At 40.3% G+C, this 23,252-nt stretch overlaps 4 protein-coding genes across 5 annotated transcripts; 3 read left to right on the forward strand and 1 right to left on the reverse strand.

The window, feature by feature from the left end:
- The first annotated feature begins 299 nt into the window (after nucleotides 1-299).
- On the forward strand, nucleotides 300-2,941 carry LOC139479124 (scavenger receptor class F member 1-like). Its single transcript, XM_071261894.1, has 4 exons — nucleotides 300-561; nucleotides 745-784; nucleotides 979-1,890; nucleotides 2,206-2,941. Exons 1-4 carry the CDS (start codon nucleotides 529-531, stop codon nucleotides 2,280-2,282), a joined length of 1,062 nt encoding a protein of 353 aa, XP_071117995.1. The 5' UTR covers nucleotides 300-528; the 3' UTR covers nucleotides 2,283-2,941.
- A 2,033-nt stretch (nucleotides 2,942-4,974) lies between these two features.
- On the forward strand, nucleotides 4,975-7,559 carry LOC139479484 (uncharacterized). Its single transcript, XM_071262331.1, has 5 exons — nucleotides 4,975-5,094; nucleotides 5,395-5,537; nucleotides 5,681-5,817; nucleotides 6,305-6,419; nucleotides 6,956-7,559. Exons 1-5 carry the CDS (start codon nucleotides 4,975-4,977, stop codon nucleotides 7,407-7,409), a joined length of 969 nt encoding a protein of 322 aa, XP_071118432.1. The 3' UTR covers nucleotides 7,410-7,559.
- Nucleotides 7,560-11,079: 3,520 nt separating this feature from the next.
- Nucleotides 11,080-14,807, forward strand: LOC139479120 (scavenger receptor class F member 1-like). Its single transcript, XM_071261888.1, has 4 exons — nucleotides 11,080-11,360; nucleotides 11,728-12,651; nucleotides 12,990-13,077; nucleotides 13,319-14,807. The coding sequence occupies exons 1-4, from the start codon at nucleotides 11,315-11,317 to the stop codon at nucleotides 13,452-13,454; spliced, it is 1,194 nt and encodes a 397-aa protein (XP_071117989.1). The 5' UTR covers nucleotides 11,080-11,314; the 3' UTR covers nucleotides 13,455-14,807.
- A 2,062-nt stretch (nucleotides 14,808-16,869) lies between these two features.
- LOC139479126 (scavenger receptor class F member 1-like) lies at nucleotides 16,870-21,849 on the reverse strand. 2 transcript variants are annotated; one of them, XM_071261898.1, is made up of 4 exons: nucleotides 21,630-21,849; nucleotides 20,005-20,055; nucleotides 18,325-19,269; nucleotides 16,870-18,043 (listed from the first exon to the last, which is right to left on the reverse strand). In XM_071261898.1, exons 2-4 carry the CDS (start codon nucleotides 20,036-20,038, stop codon nucleotides 17,967-17,969), a joined length of 1,056 nt encoding a protein of 351 aa, XP_071117999.1. In that variant the 5' UTR covers nucleotides 20,039-20,055; nucleotides 21,630-21,849; the 3' UTR covers nucleotides 16,870-17,966. The 2 variants fall into 2 exon arrangements, with proteins under 2 accessions (XP_071117999.1, XP_071118000.1); XM_071261899.1 differs by lacking the exon at nucleotides 21,630-21,849 and adding an exon at nucleotides 20,456-20,601.
- Nucleotides 21,850-23,252: the final 1,403 nt, after the last annotated feature.

Consider the following 23,252-nt stretch of genomic DNA (forward strand, 5'->3'; position numbering starts at 1 on the left):
CTTTCATTTACAGGCCGTCGCCATGTAAATAGAATATGGCTGAACAAAAAAAGGCGAAACATGAAACCCCACACTAGTGCAACATGTACCACGCACTCACAAACAAGTAATCTCTTTGCCTTCGATACAGGTCAATGCTGATGACACTTATCATTGAAGTTGTTGGAACGTTTCCAACATGTGCATCAGAGATATATATTGCCCTGAATATGTCAATAACAAGTGGACAAAGTTGATATGTGTGACTCACAAGACTTTAACTGTAGGACACGCTGACTCAGCTACAAGTGTACAATCTAGGTATACGCAAGTACTGTACTGTACGTGTGGTCTATATTTAAACATGACTTCACGACTGTGAACTGTCGCCATTCTTTCAAGGCTGGGAGCAATACATACCCCTGCTTGGTTGACAATGTGATACTTTTGCCACGAATCAAACTTATAGAGTCTTTATTCCATCCATTTCAAGGTCGATGTTGTCCTGGATATATCTGTCTTACGAGCTTATTGTGCTTTTCAGATGCCATGACGCTGCAACCCTGGCTTGTTGTCACAGTGGTAAGATCAACAAGTTATTGCTTTTCCATGAATGTTTCATATCGACAATGACACTCCAGTTAACCAACTCTGTTTACCTAATGCGTGTATGATTCTGATATATAATTCATATGCAAATGTTGAAAAACTAAAATGTGTCTTATGTTTGTAAAATAATATAAATTTATACATTTTACATTTTAGTGTTTCAGTTCAGTGTTCGGATTTTCTTTGGTACATGGAAGTAAGTATATCTTCATTGTAATGTTTAAATAGCTCCAACAAGTTATAGCTGTATATCATAGTAACAACACGTTTCTCTTTCGTAATAATATACTTGTATTAAATATACAATATATTTAATGAAATACAGTTAAATATCCGGAATTTCTGTACTCAAATACTCGTACATAGTATACACACATGGTATCATTACAGGTGAGGTTTGCCACGAGAGATGTTCCTATTGTGTGGAGACGAAGTGTCGGGAATGCCTCTACGGCTGGTATGGACGTGATTGTAATGAAAAATGTAGTGAGTTTTGCTGGCATGGTGGATGTGAGAGGATAACAGGACGGTGTCACCAGTGTGTTCCTGGGAGACACTCAAGCTACTGTACCCAAAACTGCTCACAACACTGCAGGGAGAATAGCAAGGGTCAGGTCAACTGTGACTTATCAACTGGAAACTGTTTGGAGGAATGTGCTAAAGGAAGATGGGGTCCACGATGCCAGCACAGATGTCATGCAAATTGCAAAGAAGGTCTTTGCTACAAAGAAGATGGAGGATGTTTGAAGGGCTGCCTTGATGGATGGCACGGGGTCAAATGTAATAACCGCTGTTCAGTCAGATGTCTCAACATCACGTGTCACTGGTTAACTGGTAAATGCACACATGGATGTATAAAAGGTTTTACTGGCTCAAAATGTTCCCATCTACACACAAGACACTGTGTGGACCCTGAGGCATATCACACAGACGATCAGTCCGTGGTGTGCGAGGGAGGATGTAAGCCTGGGTGGACCTCTGCCCTCTGTGAAAACAAATGTGAGGAGAGGTGTGAGACATGTCACCAGTTTGACAAAACCTGTCAGTTGTGTCAGCCCGGATTTTATGGAGTAGCATGTCAACTTGAATGTGGCATGAACTGTAACCAAACACACTGTGACATGTCGGGTCGGTGTGACAAAGGGTGTATGAGCGGTTTCCATGGTGTGTATTGCAATGAAACCTGTCCATTTAACTGTTTAAGGTGCAGTCAATTTCAAAACACATGTACAGTCTGTAAAGCAGAATACAAGGGCGACCAGTGTCATGAGACCACCACTCCTAAAGTTGGCCACGCTACAGGTACCTCTCGTATTGATTATCTTTCATAACTGAAATGTTTCTTCCTATCAACAGCCAAGTGGCATGCCTCACACATTTCATTTACCATCATTAACGTCATCACACCGATAAGACCAATACCGTTATGTAAACTGTCGATGTAATATGACAACAGTGATATCAGATCACAGTCACAATGTCATATCGGAAAAAGTTATCCATAAGATGTGTAAGAAATATATATAGTTCATAATTCTTGATTATTCTTGAGAATTAAAACTTTTTACCCAAATATTTACACTGTTGCTAACTGTTGGTGTGGGCTGTCTTTTTCAGACGAGGGTGTACACAAACAGGCGAGCATCTTGGCAGTAGTATTTCTTTATTCCGTAGCTCGTATTATTACAACCTGACACATGTCAGCAAGTGTGTGAATTTGGAGTTCAGGATAGTATTTCCGTCAAATTAGTCCCTACGTTTGAAACCCGGGACAGATCAAAGAAGGCTGTAAAAATGCAGCTCTCACCAGGGAACAGTAAGGAAGGCAGTTAACAGTGTGAACCCGAAGTAATGGATATCTAAGATGGTTTAGCACTCTGGTGAAGCACACGAACATGGACATGATCAAGGGCGAGAATGAAGACAGTGCATTGTTGAGTCAGGGGTGATGGACGAAACATTTCAGGATTTGAGGTCAACGTCTCTGGATGAAGGAGGATGTCTATGTGAACATGTCTGTTTCTCTACGTGAAGTCGTGTCAAGCGAGTCTGCTTCTGGTGGTCAGTGCTTCATTAAGATTAAGTGACACTGCAGTGGTTCCAAGCGTTGTAAGTGCTTCAGGGCAAAGTATAGAGTAACTATATTTGCGTCCCTTGGGCACGCCAGAAACCTATGATTTTGGGTTTCACTGAAGTGGTCAACGTCTGATATCTTCCCTCCCATATTAAGCTGACACGCCGTGATATAACTGGAACACTGTTAAAAGCGGCGTTAAACCTAACTAACTCACTATTTTGTGTATGGAGATGTTGATAACAGTTGTTTCGGGCAGAATAAAGAATTTGACTTGCATTTGTTTTCGTTATCCATTATTTGTTTATTCATGGTCATGTAGGGGATGAAGCGCACAAAATGTCTTTGAACATGTGTCATAAGTAATTTCATGAGATCACTGACCGAAACGGGGTTTTATATGAAATTACTGAAATGTTCAGGGATTTCCCAAAATCACTAGTTCTGCTATCTTACTGTAACATATTAATGACTAGGCGACTGTGCCATCCGTGTCTTTCAACCAGAAATGCACGAGAGCTGATATTTAGTTGACGCACAAATGATCGGGATATTATCCAGTCATTTAATGAGATAAAGAACTAAGAATGAGGTCGCCTTATGTCGTTGTTAAATGTGCTCAAATTTAAATATATTGATGTCTCTTAGATATCTTATGCGATCATGTAACACGAATATATATATATATATATATATATATACATGCGAATTAAACATTTCGTCTAAAATGATCGCATAAAATATCTGTTAATATCAATAAAGTGTTCATTTCCGAATTTCCACTAAATTATATTTACTTACGCATCTGCGACATACATGTAAACATAATGTGCAAAAGCGTATTTTATCAAGTTTTGAATTATTTACACGCCTTATTTACACATGTTTCGTTACTTGTTGGATTGACGGACGGGTAAAAACGATTACACCAAACTCAACACGTAATACAGGAAGACAAAAGTCATTAACAATGTTTACAACATCCTCTTCGCCATTTCGCAACCTAGCGACATGGCATGTATCACACATGAAGTAGCTTAGAAATGGGAAAAGCAATGCAACTGCTGAACCCTTCCGGGTCCCGTTGATGGTTGTCACAATGCACGCCATTTACACATCAGACGGTTGGTGGGTTATCCCCGGCCGCTTCATACCAAGAATACGTTAAAATATGGTACTAGTCGTTACCCTGCCCGGCGCTTGATATGAAGGGAATAAAACAAGGACTGTATCGGCCCGAATTCAGTATACTGTATCTGAGTTGGGTAGCCATGTTACACGGCAGCATGGTTTTCAACCGGCATTTGTCCGGACCAGTACAAGCATCCAAACGCACACTCATACACGCAAACGCACACTCACATTCACATTCAAAGCACACACACGCACACGCATAAACACACACAGACGTGGTATATAAGTGCAAGGAACTTCAAGTTCAATTCACCTCACTTCACCTGTTACACATTTGTAATAACAAAAGAGGCTGTATTTACAGTAATTTACATCTTACGGGTTATATATTTGGGGGGGGGGGGGGGGGGGGTAATGTTTCAATTTTCTTTTCAAATATGTAATATTACACGTTATATTCGTGTGAATTAATTAACTCTGCCTTGTAGTCTTGATTACACAATGTCTACATTCATTGACACTACGTGAAACAATCAATCCCCCACAATAATATTTCCGTCTTCCTCACAAAAGGTTCCACTTTGCAGCGCTAAGGCAGCTTTTCGGGTAAGAGCAATAAACGCTATTGTCGTATCGTGAGCGTAGTTAATGCTTTCCCGACAATACATTTTTTTAAAATAACTATAAACGGAAACATGATTTATGAATTTCAATTAGAATTTATCTTTCAGGTCACACCAACTGCTACGACCTTACACCGGAAGAATTTCACCGTTGACTGTGGTCGGAGGTTAAAGTACAGATGTTTTGTTCATTGTCCATATCTGTCATTTACAGTTACATTTTGTAGCTGGAAAGGTCCATCGCACCTTCACGAAAAATGTTTATCAATGCATTTACTTGTTTAACACTCTTCATCTGTGGATTTATCAATGGTAAGTAACAGGGTTGCAACAGTTTTATGATTTTTTTTGTTGAAGTTTATAAATGATCAGAAAGTTAAACTGAAAGTAACTCATATCACGATCACAAAACGCACATTGTTTCTTGAGTATTTACTTGTATGCATATTCATTCCCGGTGACAATCAAAATATACAAATGTGAGTTACTTAGTAACTGAAAGCAATATTGTCTTGAATTTGTATGATTGTACAGGCTGTACAGGGGGCTGCAAAGATGGCTTCTACGGGCCCCAGTGTAGATATCGCTGCAATGGCAATTGTCGGAACAACCGCTGTAATACCTCTGCTTTTGGTGCAGCATCTTGCACAGATGGATGTAAAGACGGCTTCTGGGGTAACAGGTGTATCAGTAGATGTCCCCACTTTTGTAAGCGATGCCATAATGACACTTCGTGCAGTGAATGTGATGGCTTCCATTTCGGACCAAACTGTACTACAAACTGCAGAGGAACATGTTCAGTGTCAGGTTGTAACAGTGACGGGACATGCAGGCAGGACAATCACACGGCTGATCCATGTGGCTCCAACTGCCTCCAGTGTAACGCCTCGACCGGCAGCTGCAACCGCTGTAAAATAACTTACGCAGGAGTGAAATGTGAGGTCTATTGTGGAAACTGTAACGGAACTTGTTCAGTTGATGGCTGTATGGAAGGATGCTCGTCGGGATATCGGGGACCGTATTGTGAAGATGCATGTAGCAAATGGTGTTACGAAAATGTCTGTGATCAAGAGACCGGGAGTTGTTCAAAAGGGTGTCGTGGTGGATATACAGGGGACGTTTGTTCCAAAATATGCCCACATCACTGTCTACGGAACATCTGTCATCAACATTCAGGAAAATGCAAACACGGCTGTCAGAATGGATATTTCGGACCTTTGTGTAAATCTGTTTGTGAAAACTGTTTTGATGACGCCTGCAGCCGCAGCAACGGCCGGTGTGAGTACGGCTGTGTGGACGGCAACTATGGGTTGGACTGTAACCAGGTGTGCAGTGAGCTGTGCAAGTCTGGAAGATGCCAGAGGGAAGATGGTGCGTGTTTAAAGGGAACGAGCGGAAGTAAGTTGTTTAATGTCACATCTATGTATCATGCGAAGTTTAGAAATGTTGGTCGCGGATAGCAAATGGATGGGTGACCATGTTCGACAGCGTTATTCCTGATATTTTCTTAGGCTCCGATACTGCCTACCCTTATGCTAAACACTTTGTTCAAAATATGCCTTTGTTCACCCAGGATTAAATGGGCCAACTGAGAATGAAAACCGAGTGCACACTGGTTTATAGACATGGTTATAAGTGACATAAACATTCACTTGGTGAAACCTGGCGCATTGTATAAGGACTTCTTTTTCCTCTTCCTTTCCTCCATCTTAGTACATACATGTTGTCTTACTCCGTATTAATTATTGTGATACAATAACAGTAACTGTTGTATTATTAGTAAATACAAAAGATGTAATATGGAATTATCCAGGTTCAAGTTTGACATGTAGCTTTAAACAACGAATTTGAATAATTTTTCACAATACGCTTCTTTCGTTTGCAGAATCTACCCCAAAACCATCCTTAGATGCAACAGTCAGTGCAAATGTGTATTTGATCCTTGCGTCAGTGGGAGTATTCTTGCTCTGTGTTGTTGCAGCAGGAATACTGATGATCAGGTACATATGATAATGGTCCCGTGAAGATCTGGATTAGAATTGGTCTTCAGCAACCCATGCTTGTCGTAAGAGGTGATTAACGGGATCGGGTGGTCAGTCTCGCTGACTTGGTCAATGCATGTCATCGTATCCCAACTGCGTAGATCGATGCTCATGATGTCAATCACTGGATTGTCTGGTCCAGACTCGATTATTTACAGACCACTGTCATATGGCTGGAGCAATGCTGAGCGCGCCGTTAAGCAACAAACAAACAAACAAAAGAAAACATATGACAATGAAGACAAATGATAGCAAGTGGAAAACACAAAGAGACTATGGCCCTTATGTAGAATGTCTCTTGATGATGAATTCCACTTTTCTATCACCGAAAACATGCAGTGATTTGCGAAATAATATTAACCATTGATATATATGAAACTTATTCACAATATAAACTTAATTATAACAGTGGCTCTCTCTATTGTAACAATTAATTGTTGTGTCAAGTCAGTGGTGACCTTCACTAAACACCACTGTTATTCCTATTGCCACAGGTTCTGCCGGTCTCCCTGTCTTAACAGCCTGAACAGGAACAATCCTCCACCGTCAGGTCGATCACTACCAGACCCGCCCCCACTACAGACCAGCAAGAACATGTACAGTGTTATATACGAAGACCAAATGGACCCGAGTGCCCAATCTCTAAGAAGCAACACCCTAACTCCACCTTCGAGAACCCCTGGCCTCGATAGGCCAAACAGTTTGCCCCTGTCCAAAGACGATCCAGAAGAGGATGTGTTCTCAACCTCAGGTGAGGTGCTACAAATGCGATCGCTTTGTGATACAACGCCATCAGAAGAACCTGAACTACACAGCCTGTGTGCCTCTCCTGACCCCGACGGTTCAACTTACGAGAGTCTCTCAAGTAGTGCACCGGGACACAAACAGACAACTGTTCCTCGTCCCTACATCACTCCAGTCACTGATGATCAACCCGAACAATCATAATGAGTGAGTGTGTTTGGTTTTACGCCGCTTTTAGCAATATTCCAGCAATAACACGGCGGGGGACACCAGAAATTGGCTTCGCACATTGAACCCATGTCGGGAATCGAACCCGGGTTTTCGGCATGACGAGCTAACGCTGTACCCACTAGGCTACCCAACCGCGCCCTGACCTTTCATAAATATGTTTTGAGTAAATGTTCCAGCTCGATCACGACAGCCTGTAGATATATTGTTTGATAGGCATTTCTTAGAAGCTATCGGTTGACAAAGTAGACAAAAATGCTTTATGGACAACAACTTTATTATACTGTAATTGCGACGTTTCGGTATAGACTGCTTGACAACAGTAAAAGAATCTCTACTGAAACGTCACAATTACTGTGTAATATAGAAGATGTTATCCACAAAACATTGTTGTCTTCTTGGGCCTGTAAATAATCGGTTCCAGATCAAACTAACGAGTGATTTATATTATTAGCAACGACTCTTGCCAACGAGGTGTGAAGTAACATGTTACCTTTGTTGCTGTCTTCTGCTGTCGACAAGGCAGATGTTGAATACAGGATCGAGACAAAATGAGCAAAATATCCTCGATAAATATTTAAATGTAAGATAAGAATATTCTGAATATGCAGCCTTGGTGTAGACATTAAAACTGAATGCCTGGTGATTTTGGTGTCAATGATTTTACACTGTATCTAAAACACAGAGTTGTCAGAAAAAGTAAGTGATATTGCAATTGAAGTCAGAAATAAGTGAGTGAGTGAGGGAGTGAGGGAGGGAGGGAGATAGGGAGGCCCGAAGTGATGCAGGTCTCAAACGTGAACCACTTTGTTTAACTCCACGAGCACGGGTATGGTGCTTACAAACCTAGAATCATAATCGGTGCGAACCGGGATTCAAACCCAAAATCATAAGGTTCTGGTTTGCCCAAGGGACTCAATTCTTCGTCGCCATTGGACGACTGGGCCACTGGTGACTCAAAAATTAGGATGCGGCCTTTTTTGAATACAGTCAGTTCGACAGCTGTAATTGTGGTTAGGGGGTGTCCACTGGAGATGTGTTAGACTAACACTATGAAAATTGTAATTTTGTTTTTCAAACGAACCTTTCCTCCTCTGCTGCAGAATCAAGGAAACTAGCTAGACTTGGATTAGTTTGATCTAGACTTGCACGGGCATTTATATAATTCCACAGTCCACTGTACATGATGTTCGGATAAAGGTACAACAGTTGACGGGTTTGTTACAACATTCTATGGATATACAACTTCTGTACTTTTTATGCGTCGCATTCATTGTAATAAAGAAGTTGTATATCCATAGAATATCTCCCATGTTCATTATACCAACTTCTAAAAGCCACTTGAAGTATAACCTTTGTTTGAAAAATATCTATTCCTTCAAAATCATTCTTTAAATCCTATATTAAAATCGAGATCTATCAATGATAAATCATCAGTAGAAACCCCACCCTCACCGCCACCGCCACCCCCAACCCCAACCCCACCCCCAACCCCGCCCCAAACCCGACAACGAAAACAAATATGTTAAATGTTCAAGTCTCGATCTACACATTAAAGCAACTGTTGACTACCAACAAGTTAAGGACCTGAGAGATCTCACCAAAATGCCTTTACAATTAGTAAAAAGAAGTAATTTGTGAGATTGTTATAGCATTGCTGCCATGGTGTACATATCGTACATGTTGCTACTTGCTATTTAGAATAATTAAGTTTACTTAAGTTGATGTAGGTTTCACGGAAACGGTCCGACTATAGTTCGCGTTGTTTCCCTTTGTTATTATTTACATTGTTTTAGTTTGATAGGAAACCGAAAAAACAATGTTGAGCAGTGGCCATGGATTTGTTTATCAACACATTAAGAGAATCGGTTTCAGCACATGTGTATAAGGAATAAGATCGCTCTAATACTCGAATGAAGGTGAAGGTCGCTCACTGACCCGTGCATGTTCCCGGGGAATGACGAGACACCTTGATCACCTCGAGCTCGGCAGTCATTGAAACTATGTACCCCCTTAGCGCTTATCACGTATGACCTAGTTTTGCACATTGACACGTGATCAACCATTTGTCATGTAATACATGACAGTGTCATTCCGACTGCCGGGTACCTTCACTTGAGTTAGTGCACGTTGTATTTAAAACGCATATGGATTTGTTTAATCTGAGATTTATCGATACCACAAAATACTCCTCAAATGAAAATTAATACATGAATAGTAATCATAATTTTCTTAATTGTTTAGTCAGACGGTGAACCAACTATATCTATGACTTTTCCTTATACCCCACGCCAGTATGTGAGGGTTCCAATTAAATTAGACCTGAATCCCACCGCTTTGTCAGGTTACATGTGTGTCTATTCATGTCACGTGACTACCTGCGTGGTGTAGTGGATAGAGTGAATGAGTGAGTGAGTATGGTTTTACGCCGCGTGGTACACCAGAATTGGACCTAACCATTGTCAAGGTTTCATTACTGGTAATGTGTTAAATTGAAAAAATATATTTATGAAATGTATTTGTTTGTTTTTTTACGCCGCACTCAGCGGCGCACCCAGCTTTATGACGGCGGTCTGTAAACAATCGAATCTGGACCAGACCGTCCGGTGATTGACAGCATGAGCATCGATCCACGCAGTTGGGATACTATGACATGCATCAATAATGTCTGCGAGTCTGATCAACCGATCTCGTTAGTCGCCTTTTTACGACAAGCATGGGTTGCTGAAGACCTATTCACCCCTCATCTTCACGGGTCTGAAATGTATTTAATGGTACGTTTAATAGGATAAAACATGGTACATATTCCACACTGTGTACATTTATGATCATATAGCATGATGTTTTGCAAAGAAATGCGCTTTTTCTTCCGATATAATTAAAAAAAGTTATTATTCAATTCAATTCTCTTACACCGAGCAAATTGCGAGTAAAGGGGAGTAACTCCTAAACTTAAACGTTTCATGGGGTGTGACCAACAAGAGCACCGTCCCCTCTTCAGTGAGTGATTAAGACTGGTTTAACGCCGCTCTATGCAGTATTTCAGTTATAGCATCATATGATGTTATGACATATCAATGAACCATTCAACTGTATGTGTTAACATTCGCTTCAATCATGGCATGCATAATCTGTTCACTGAAATCAAACTGTGCAGTTTACCAACAATTGAGTTTTGATAAATCGACTTGTAAATGATTGGAACCACCTTGAGTATTAGGATACAGATGCGACACTGTTACAGTTCAATCTTAGTTCAGTTTTGGCAAAGATAGTGTCTTCATGGTATTACATGTGTCTTGTTGAAGACACAAGTCACTATCTTTGATTTAAAAAATATATAATTATATCTCATATATTTTTTTCTAACAAACACTACGACGATAGTGATAAAGGGAACTGATAAACTGCTTTATGTATCTAGTAACCCTCACTGGATGAGTCGAACCTTTTTGTTTGTCCTATCAACTCAACTGATCTTTACAGTAGGTGGAAAGATCTGTTAGATAAACAAAACCTTTGTTCCAATGACCTGTCGACGATGGATTGGGTAGATATCTAAACTCACAATGTTAGCATAGTGATAACGAGAGTGTAAGCAAATGCAGTTGATAAGATAGCGTCGTGGACTATGTCGCTTGGTCGAGTGTGAGTATTCCTATGGTAAACGATAGTCGACCATTTCTGAAAATATTGCCACAATGTTTGATATGTAAAAGCGTGGTGGAAGAGAATAGTGTTTTACTGTGGGAACGTTTATGCAAAACGAAGTAATCAATGCTTTGAGGTCTGATGTAACACCTCTTCCAGCCTACCTACGTTACAGAAGACAGAGACTCACCCACCGGCTCTCCTCGACCTCATGACATTATACAACAAACATGTCGTGGTGTTGCGCCGTGTTGGTGGTGTTGGCTGCCGTTGTTGGTAAGTAGTTACATGTTGTTGTATACAGTGAAAAAATATATATCAGTCGATGCTTATCAGAACACGTTATTGTCCAAGACGAATCACAAATTCAAAGTCATGTCTGACTTAATTATTGTATGTGGACTGACTGTGTCTACTCGTTCATTTCAAATGTTATCAGCCCCTGTTTCTCCACTGTTAAGGAAGGAACGTATATTGTATGTAGCAATAGTTTACACGTCGTTTTAGGTTAAGATGATTCAAGAATTTTATGAGGTGATCGATGAGATAGCTCAGTATGCATGTGAACACATGTAACTGGTATCAGAGATATATGGAATACGTCTGTTAATATGATTTTTAAAAGGAATTATCTCTTTTTCAGAGACGTCTCAATACGGCAGTCACTGCTTAAGATCAAGCGAACCCAAGCCGTGTATGTACTGTGTGAGGGGGTGGTTTGGCGAGGACTGTAGCCGAAATTGTCCATCATGTGATAATTCTGGTTGTGACAGAAATACAGGCATATGCGTCAACTGTGCAGATGGGTTATACTCAGAAAGCTGTTCCTTGAAATGCCCAGATCACTGCAAGACGAGAAATGACAGCCAGGTTCGCTGTGAAAGGATTACAGGACATTGTATGGAAGACTGTAAATCTGGATGGTGGGGAGACAAGTGCAACAAGCGTTGTAGTGACAACTGTCTCCGTTCAGACTGTTTCTTCTATGATGGTTCGTGCGCTTGGGGCTGCAAGGATGGTTGGACGGGAAGCATGTGCACTGACAACTGTCCAGAAGAATGCGCCTTGAACAAATGCTCCCAACGTGGAAAATGTACTATTGGGTGTAAGAAAGGTTTCTATGGAGAAACATGTGAAAATAAATGCAGTGACACGTGTAGGAATAACAACTGCTACTTTGACAACATCATCCATTACACGGTATGCCGAGATGGGTGTAGCGATGGATGGAAGGCTGCTTACTGTAATGAATCTTGTTCTACCGGTTGTAGAAAATGTAATCAACATAATGGTGAATGTTCCAAATGCATGGTTGGTCGCTGGGGTGTACAGTGTGAGAAACGCTGTTCAACCTGCAGCAACTCACTCTGTGATGTCACTGGGGAGTGCACAGAAGGCTGTCAGAGTGGTTATCATGGACACATGTGTGACCGAGTATGTCAACCCGACTGCCTTGAGTGTCGCAAAAACGATAGCGAGTGCCTCGTATACAAACCTGGGAAGACGGATGAAAGTATTGACACTATTCTGGAAGATCTGGGTGATGGTGAAAACCCCAACGATAGAGGTATGCAGGTACAGCCACAGAATAGCGATACATTGATCCAATTAACTGACATCTCCCCAATCCAGGACAAGTAAAACATTCCAGATAACATTCTATTAGTTTTGTTTGAATTTTCTTCTGTCAAAGATACGTTATGTCTTTATTTGTGAGTTGAAAAATATAGAACAAATATAGACCTATTATGATATAATACTCGACAAGTATCATTCCCCTCCATCTTACATATATCTATGCCACATAAAATGTATTTATTTGTTTGGTCTCTGGAGCATGCATAATGACAGAACGTGTATAGGCATTTTAACCTGTATATACTTATGTACGTGCATATCTTTCAGGCGACGCTCACGTCCTAAGGATAGCAATACCGGTCTCCGTCGCAGTGGCATTTGTTGTCTTCATTATTGTATTGATTGCCATCTGCAGGTAATACTATAAAGAATTATTTCCATTGTGAACTTTCACCATTCTTGTCAAGGGAAAAGTGTATAGTGTTTCGTACTGACGATCTTTAATGTGTTAATCTGTAGCCAGCGACGAAAGCAGGGTAGATGATGTGTATTAAAGTAAAATCAAATTTAAAGAATCATGTGTGGTTTCGGGGATAATTCATGAATCTATTAAGTGTGGGTGTACATGATGTCTTATGTGCTACAATATGTTGCAGGTGGAGAAAACTACATAAACGTGGACATGTTGAGGAACAGCGTGTTACAGAGACACCCTCGGACTCTGAGACAGAGTCGTTTGTTACCCCCGAGACACAAGTCAAACGAAAGGCAACATCCCTGGAGATGTTGTAGACGTCGGGCGACACCAGCGAATGGCGTCCACTGCTCTAAGTAGCTCTAATACCATTGGTGACGCCATCCCAAGGATTCCATATCCGGTATCTAAAAGCACCAGTTTGTCTCTGAAATGACGGATAATGTGAAGTACCACTTGCATATTGTTTGAAATTCCTAAGAATTGTTAAGCCCACGGAGATTAGAAAGTGTTGTTTGGAAAAATGCAAAATAATTTGCTTAAAATTAATTATGTACATCACATACCTTATTTTAGTTTCATACATTATCTTTTTCAAGAAATATTTTCAGAATTCCATAAGCGGAATTGATTACTCAATCACATCTCAAAGAAGAACTAAAATATAACAAGTAGATTTAATCATTTAAAGCCAGTCTCCAGGGGAGATATATTTGACATCGCCAATCAAAATGCCACTGAATCCTGGTTACACTTACACGTTGGTTATTGCTGTCTGCAAACTGAAAATGTTGGAAGAATGATGTTCGGTGATAATCTTGCTATGAAATATATCAATGCTCGTCGATAAAAAGTATAAACTCCTGGGCAAGCCTCGTGGTTTTAAACTTAAGTTGACTCGTGTTGATATCAAAGACACAGGGGTGCGATTCTCTATACACCTCATCGTAACACCTTGAACATATATATTGTTGTTCGCAGGGCTTATTTGGCACCAGTTCAGGGTTGGGGTTTGTCATTTTGACCCACCTAGATTTAAGATTATCGAATTTCTTAATAAAAACTTCAGTTGTAAGACAATGTTGGTGCATACATAACTTCTTGTAGACGCTACATGAATGTTGGTTTCGTGACTAATGTGCCAATGTGTTGTGTCTATATCACACATCCAATTTCGATGTCTGTCGGTTCAAGGGAGGCAACTCCTTTCGTGATAATAACCAGTAATCACATCCGTTAACGTTCGTCAGATGTTCTTGATCAATGTTATGTGCCATTTGTGAAATACATCTACTGAATACGTGCCCGTACGTGTTGTTTATGTGTAGTTTGTAGCAGATCGACACCTACCGGATCAATATGTTTAGAATGAAAGCCTCACGTATCTGTATGGCTCGAACACATACAAGTGTAGTTGGATTTCAAATTTCTATTTTTGATATCTTTTAATAACAAAACAATATTTCACGAAATTATGCTTTCCTCAACACCAGGAGAACAGTGACAACACTCAATAGAATTATGCATGCTGGCAGTGTTCGTGTATTGAATACCATATGAGTATGTTTGTGTATGACATGGCACTGGTAACATGTACATTGACGCGAAATTTGCTTACCTTCTTTAATACTGCCAATCAGGCTGTCAGTGCATATAATGCATGAAGTATAGACACGTTTTGTATCATCTTATAAACAATAAACATATGTGTCTTGTCTGTTTCAACCAACGTGCGTGTGGAGACTTTTAAATGTTGTTTCTTTTGCAATTCGAGAGCTCATCTGTCCACTTAGAAAGTTTGTCAAACCTACGTGCACAGAGTGGCTAATGTACCTATAATATATATTCCACACACCTACAACATATAGTTTGACCCTAAGCGATGTAATATAACAACACGAACAGATAATAGTATATTTTGGTCATATGTCCTTCATTTGCAATTTGAATGCCTTTATACAATAATCACGTGGCAACACTGACATTGTATTTGTGAATTGTGGAATCCAGGTGGTAATGTGGGTGCATAAAGAATGGTACCGCACCTATCGATAGTCCAATCAGAGAACGTTTCACAAAATCAACATCCCGGGTTCCGAAAATGTGGTCGCTGCTTTGGCCATATTTATCGCCGAGGGAATTTGGGTTGACGTTATTCCAAGAATTAAGCAAAGACAAATATTTTCGAAGCTGTTCAAAGTTTTCAATCAACTCAGCTAGATCTTTTATGTATTTGAGTACATAATTCTGACTGAACGTTTATCGCAGTGACTGAGATGCAGTGCTATATCAAGACGACCCCTGCTGACCCATGTGATGTGCAGCTTTACTTGATACAATGTAGTCTGTATTCCGATATTATTTCAAGAGGGAAATCTAATACGTATATTTACTTGGGTAATCTGTCATTTTGTGTGTCTGTGAGGTATGACATCTCGAATATGCTTTCGTTATCTGATCAACCAAGTCGTCTTTGTGAAGACATTCGAAATGAGAACAGCGATCTGACCGGATATCGCTTTTCATCACAATGGACACAACTCGTATTCTTCTCGGGGTGGCGCCACGATCGAGCCAAGACAAGTAAGGGTAGAAACTAGGCTTTAATATAGGCTAGTGGGTACTCTTTGCTCAGGAAGATAAGTACCAAGTAGGTATGGCCCCTATGGTTTAAGCTTCAGTTCAATTCCATCTCTCAGAATTATGAGTGAGTGAGTATGGTTTTACGCCACTTTTAGCAATATTCCAGCAATATCACGGCGGGGGACACCAGAAATGGGCTTCACGCATTGTACCCATGTCGGGAATCGAACCCGGGTCTTCGGCTTTAACCACTAGGCTACCCGACCGCCCCCTCAGAATTATAAGGTAGATAGCCTCGTTTACACCATTCATTTTAGTTCCACGTTATTGGATCAATCTAAGTAGAGTATCAGGGCCTGCAACACTATTCGGATAACGCGTTTCATAAGCCAAGTGATCTGAGCTCTGTCTTTTCATATAACATATTGCTGTGTTCTGAAATCCCAACTTGACACTGTCAGTGGCTCGTCAGCGCTTCAAAGGTAATTGTATTTTAAAAGCAATCAACCAGATCAAGTATTGCCAGTGACGTGTATTGTGAAATGTAACTGAACCATAACCCAAATAATCAATGAAGTTTAAGCGACAAAACCCTGTCCATATTCATAATAAATCTGTTAAAAGCAGAGTCGATTGTACGATTCCGACTATATGATGAGCATGCCTTTATGAATCACTATCAAATAGTGATAAAACCAGGTGTTCACGAAAAGGTGAGCGTATCCTGGCCCCACAGTGGCATCCGCCTCAAACACATGCAAAGGCCAATCAATTTTTCATCCTTAACACGTATGCGGCAGCACAACTGTTGAGGCAATGCCCCAAAAGAAAAAGAAAATTTTGAATTTTGAATTTGGTCTGTTATGACAGTTACCATACAACATGGAAGATCGTAGTTTTGATAGATTCGAGGGTGTTATTAGAAGTACTCAATGTATTATTTTTGGAAAAGGCATAACCTGTATTATGACCGTGGTGAATAGCGCAAATTAATAGTTTCCTCCTTGTGCTATTGCTAATCACGACGCCTTTCTCATATGTGAGCAGGTTGAATGTGGATGTATGACTGGCGCGCACTGGCGTCATCATTGTAACCATTTCGTGTGGAGGTAAAAAAAAGGTCCAAGACACTGGTTACAGGGTGAGAACGTTTTATTCCCTTCACTTCACTTCACTCTATTCTCCAGAAAACCACGCATGGTGGTATTAGAGTACATTTTACATGTCAATCATTATATACAAGCGGTCAAAATGGCGGCGGACTAAAACAAAATATTGTAGGTAAACAGTGGTAGATATAATAAGCATGTCTATTATCTAAGTTTTGATATTGCAGAGAAGATAACATTTATAAACTTTGCTAAGTTTCTTAAAACAGTGAAATCCGACGATGTAAACAGATGTCTATAAGATGCCATATTTGAAAATTTGGTTAGTTTTGTTGAAATAAATCTTTTTTCTATTTTCATCAAAAGCAGGACAACGACATATATAATGAAACTTGTCTGCAATTGTCGGAGAGTCACACAATTTACAAGTTCTAAATTCCCTTGGATTATTATACCAACGCCCTGTCTCAATAGGTAAACAATGATTGGATGTTCTAAATTTTAATTTATAATATTGTCCCTTAGGGCTTACTTCTATTGCAGTGTCTGATAACACATCCTGAAACAATATATCATTCAATAAATACAGCGTCATACAATATACTTGAGGCTTAAAACAGTCCATTACACAAATTAAGTGAAACATGAATGACGGATTATATGACAATTAACAATAAGGGGCGATAACTCCTTGATTAACTCATACATTCAAATGAAATATGTGTTTCTTCAATAATCTTCAGATGGCATTTGCCTTCATTTTTTACATCTTGTCGGGCATCTTTTAAGATACAGATATAACTATATCTATGGTCACCTCGTTTAGTGACCAATGACCCATGGATCGAAGAATGACGTTTGTCGTGTGGGAAAGTGGTGTACAGGGAGGAAAATTAAATGTTTTGACAAACTCTAACTTGGTTCTTTGTTTAGCTCACAAATGAGCCAAGCAAATACTTTTGAGGTTTTGAGAATTACTAACCTCTTTTCTATCTCCTGTCTCTCTTAATCCCCTTGGCAAGCAAGGGGTCATTTGTAAATAAACATTTACAGTGGGTAATAACACTAATTTATTCATGGCAGGCATTAGATATTGCAACTGACTAAACAATCACCCTAATTAGTTGCGTATCTAGTTTACTGTTTTAAATTCAAACTGAAAACAACTACTGTAACCACAACCAGTGTCTCATCCCCAGGCCTGTATGATCCACCTGCAGGAGAATATTTGTATTGCATTAATGCATTTGTATGTACATGAATATGTTTATGATGATGTGCCGAAGTACAAACACACTGTCTTTTTAAAACAAAAACTGATTCAATTGATGGAAAGCACTACATATATGGCAATGCATGTATCCACTGTTATATTGTGTTACATGACTTTCATGAAAAATGTGAATGAAAACTAACTTCATAGAATGTTTAAAAAATAACCAACGTTGACTTTATTATGCAAAGAGGTTTTAGACTGAATGTGCTAGTTGCTTACTTGTATTTACGTCGTCCTCATCTGGACACTCCCGGGAGTCATGTGTGATGGGCAGACATGTGACGTCGCATTTATCTTTACATCGACATGGCTCATGCGTCTCAAGGCATCCGTCACAAGCAGTGCCACAACGGTTCTCACAGTTGTCTCCATGGTAACCGAGTTGGCAACTCCTGCATCTTCCATCTCTGTCACATGTCTTGTTAAAACACGTGGCACTACATGTTCTAGTGCAGTCACTTCCCCAGTAGCCTTGCTTGCATCTGGAACATTCCCCAGTCTCTTGAGAACATGCCTCACAGTTACCAGGACACTTCAGCTTACAGTCGAGTGACATCCAGCCGTCCACACAGCCCTGTCTGCAGACCGTAGACTTCATACTGTGGTCATAGAAACAATCCTGATCTCTACAGTGTCTGTTACACTGCTTATTGCAGTGATGCCCGTGAACACCGTGTTTACATCCTTGTGTACACTTATGGCTCCCGTACTGTTCGCATGTGTCACCGTGACATCCCCCTGGACACCTGGTGTCACAACTGTCACCGGCCCAACCGTTCCTGCAGCCTCTAGCACACGACCCGTCCCAGAAGTAGCAGGAGTTGTCTTCACATCCACCACTGCACTTGTTTTCACACTTCTTTCCCCACCAACCGCCTTGACAGTTTTCCAGACAGTTTCCTGTCTCCCGGTTACAGTAGGGCTTGTCACCGTGACTGTATCTACAGTTGGGAGGACATGTCTCTGTACAGTTGGTGGCATGGTACCCAGCCCCACACTGTATACACCTCCCTGTGTCACTGTCACAGCCGCCGACGTCGCAGAAGCCGAAACATTTGTAGTTGCAACTGTCACCATGCCAGCCTCTCTTGCAGTCAGTGCAACGACCGTCGTCTGATGGCCAGAGACAGTTGGAATCAGCTGACGATTGATGCATAAAGAATACTGAAACAGATATACTAGTCTTGACTTTGGTTAGACGCATGAATTATATAATTTCAAAGTGGCCTTCGGGTGATCAAAAGATAACATTGGAGGCAATGGAGGCAATCAAATCGGGGTTAATGAACACATGCACGTGTACATTTCAGGTAGCGTTTTGTCAGAAAGGGTTCTGATAAACAACGAAGCAGGGTTCCGTTCCACAAAGCTACCGTAGCGCTAAGGTGATCGTAACTCCCATACATTAACATAGAATTACGACTTTCATTGTGCTACGATCGCTTTGTGGAACGGTTTCTCAAATTTCGATGCATTGTATACTCGTATCATCATTTGGTTGACACATCACGAACACACGTATTGTTTATACACGTGCATAAGTACACACTTATAACCAAATAAATTATTCGTGCTTGTGTTCAGGCAAACCAACTACAGAATAATTTCGTTAAATCGAATATGTTACAATAATTGGAACATAGTATTAGAATTAAATTCCATAGATATACACATGACAAATATCCAAATGTAGTTTTTCAAATAATTTTCATGGCGACTCATTGTAGATATACTGCGCTCAGTGAGTACACTGTAGCCGTTCGTACTTCAAGCCAGGGTCGCCTGACAGTAATCATCCAGACAAGAAAGGCGGACAATGTATCAATCATTTCAAACTTCATGGAAACGTTCTTGTTCTTGTTTTAACCAGTATCCAACCGGACAGTGTCTTGGACTTACACACTAACAACAGCGGGCTTCTAGTCATATCCATCTTGATACAAGCACCAACTGAAACGGAATATATGAAATATGATAAACGACTTACCATCACAAATGGATCAACTACATTACCCACTGGACGTTGTTGGAGAAAATTCAATACCGGTGATGCAAACTATTTTAATATCTACCATCAACCCGTATTACCGTGAAAGAAGCTATAATTGAATGTCGTCGCCAAATTGTTAAACTATTACCGACATGGCTTTAATAATAATATATTAAGTGTAACGCTAATACCACATACTGTGACAAAGCGCTGGCGAATATTACCGGTGCGTATAGAATTTGAATTGTGAGGTGTCTGAGTAGCTGCGTTTCAGGCGATACAATAAGAGGTTCTCCGATCACACTTCCACTTGATCCAAGCGGATATTTAAGTCTCAAAGAAACACCATACGTAAATTACCCGTGTTTCAGTTTGGTGCAGGTCATAAAGCCCTCGTGGAGGTCAGTGGGTCAAGCTTGCAGAATGCTGCCACCTACTACTCTCCGTCGCCACCGTACGTTTAACGTAAGTTTAATTGTATTGTGGCCCTGTACAATGTTATATATAATATTTCGATTCACCCACTCACTGCTAAAGAAACAGCAGTACATGAACCTCTACTGCTGTGTTCTGGAATGTATAGTAACTCTTTCATATACCGATAAAACATGTTACACATACATCATACAATAGCAGTCACATACTGTGCTGATAGCACGTCGTCACGTCTTAACTGCGTGGCTAGACTGAACTGCGCACTCATGATGTCAATTACTTGGTGTCTGGATCAGACTCTAGATTACTTACAGACCGACGTCATACATGTATCTGGAATATCGTTGTGTGTGGTTGTAAACAACAAACAAGCAAACAAATAACCAAACAAACGAACAAACGACTTACGTCTACTTGGAGTATTTAAGCTAGGGGGTGTACAAATACACTAAACATTGTTATCAAGCGTCATTGACACGAACAGTGTTGTTTCAGTGATATCAGCGTTGATCAAAAACAACAAAATCAGACAAGATATATCTGCCCTTGTGGAAATCCATATGTATGGAATCGTTAAAACGTGTTTATATGTTAACGGCCACCATCTAGTCTTTTCGTGTTAAAATGTGATGGCAACGGCAGCAACATTTGAGGTCAATTCCTCGTATGATGTATACACTAGCCTAACTGTTAAAATTATGGGTATTCTGAAATTTTCACACGACGAACACTCACGGACATTTAAATGATAATCTGTGATAAAACAATTACCGCCAAAAGTGGGAGGACTTCATTTACACGTTTTAACGACAGAACGAACATTTAATCACCTCAAAACAGACAAAGACCACTATATGTCCATCTGAATATCGACTTTTTTTCAGAAAGATGATGGTGTCAATTTGTAATGAAATCGAAGTTTCCAATAAAAGAATGCTGGAACGAACTCGGATAAGTTCATTAATTGTCGGGTGTTTCTGGAATAGCGTGAAAATACTTAACGGGCCATGAATATAATCAGTCATTGCACATTTATAGTATAACATATTATCGCTGGAAGCTTTAAGGTGAATTGTTAATATTTACATGTGTAACTCACCGCCTTGGCTTGGGAGGAATTGCAAGCACTTTCATCAGTTCAAATCGTCAACGCCAAAGAATAATCAGGACTACGTCCCGAAACAGATTCCATAGAGCGTAAAAGGCAAAATAGTTAAGGAAAATATGTACATGGATCACTGAAAATCAGTGATTGCACCAGGTGTTAGCGAAAAGGGGTAAGCATGTTCCGCTCTACCGGTAGCAACTACACTCACACAAGTTTCATGCTATACAACTGTAATGCATTGTGTTATGTTGTGTTATGTTTAGGCGAAGTCACCATTCACCTCTGACTGAATCGTGACAGAATGTTAGTCATGGAATATATATATAGGAATTGTAAAGCCGGGTAGGGGTGGGCTGTCTGTTTATGTTATATCCAGTGCATTATGAATGTGATCACTTTTTACTGTTCGGTGTTGGCTGCGTAATATGTATATTAATTGAGATTTGCTCGCGTGATTTTTTTGGAGTCGAAAAATGTATATTGAGACAAACCGATTGCGTTAAGGCGCACTGACAAAGATCAACCAACTGAAGTTTAAAGATTTATTAACACTAGACAAGAACAACGAAGCTAAAGCATTAAGGCTATAGGGGCAAGAAAAGTGAAACACAATAATTTCTTGTGATTTTGTTGCGAATATTAATTTTCCAAGAAACATTTGTCAAATATTCATGATATTCGTAGAAATTATTTACATGTCCAACTGGTTTCATCGGCTGATATGCTTGACGCGTTTAACTATCTTGTTTTTTAAGGCGTTATACATGAGGTACTGTTTTGCTATTTCTGTTAATCCTACAAAAAAAAATAACATTGCATACATTGTTGGAGGTGTGAAGCGAGCTTTGATCCGTGACATTGTGAATAATAAAAATAACAATCGGTTACAAGCGTCTTAATTGTATTTTTTCAACAAGCGCTTTATTACTGAGACCGTGTTTGGGTAGTAAAACACCAGCTGCCCTCGGCCATATTCCACACAATGCGTCCACTGAGTAAACAACTGAAGGCATCGTGTTGTCACCAAGCTGACAAAAGTTGTGGACACGGTGATCAACGGACATAGGTCTGATCGTCGTGATTGTTGAAATTGCGCACCGGAATAAACGCACCCGTTTTAACCCCAGTAAGGGGAATCCCCTCAGTGGCGGGAAATTTACGTTTGGGGGAAATTTTGAATTCGGCTATCGTGTTGTATCGTCTGTTATACGCTATTTCCGTTTTTCAAATTGAATTTTGTTCAAGCATATGTGAGTGAGTGAGTTTAACGCCGCTTTTAAGAGTATTCCAGTTATATCACGGCGTGTCAGCTTAGTGTGGGAGGAAAGCCCGAAGTGGTGCAGGTCTCAGACGTTTACCACTTCGGTGAAACCCACGAGCACGGGTATGGTGCTGACAAACCTAGAAACATAATCGGGGCGAACCGGGATACGAACCCACAATCATAGGTTTCTGGCGTGCCCAAGGGGCGCAACTCTGCCCCCCAAACATTTGTGATTAAGTATGCCCTAGAGTATTAAAATCTGCAAAGTTGCAATGTTAACTTTACTTGTCCTTTAAGGAGCAATTGGAAGTTTGACTCACACAGCTAGCGTGAGTACGTCCAAACAGGCG

The sequence above is a fragment of the Haliotis cracherodii genome, unplaced genomic scaffold (assembly GCF_022045235.1).
Source record: "Haliotis cracherodii isolate W230 unplaced genomic scaffold, xgHalCrac1.p SCAF_4, whole genome shotgun sequence".
NCBI classification, from domain to species: domain Eukaryota; kingdom Metazoa; phylum Mollusca; class Gastropoda; order Lepetellida; family Haliotidae; genus Haliotis; species Haliotis cracherodii.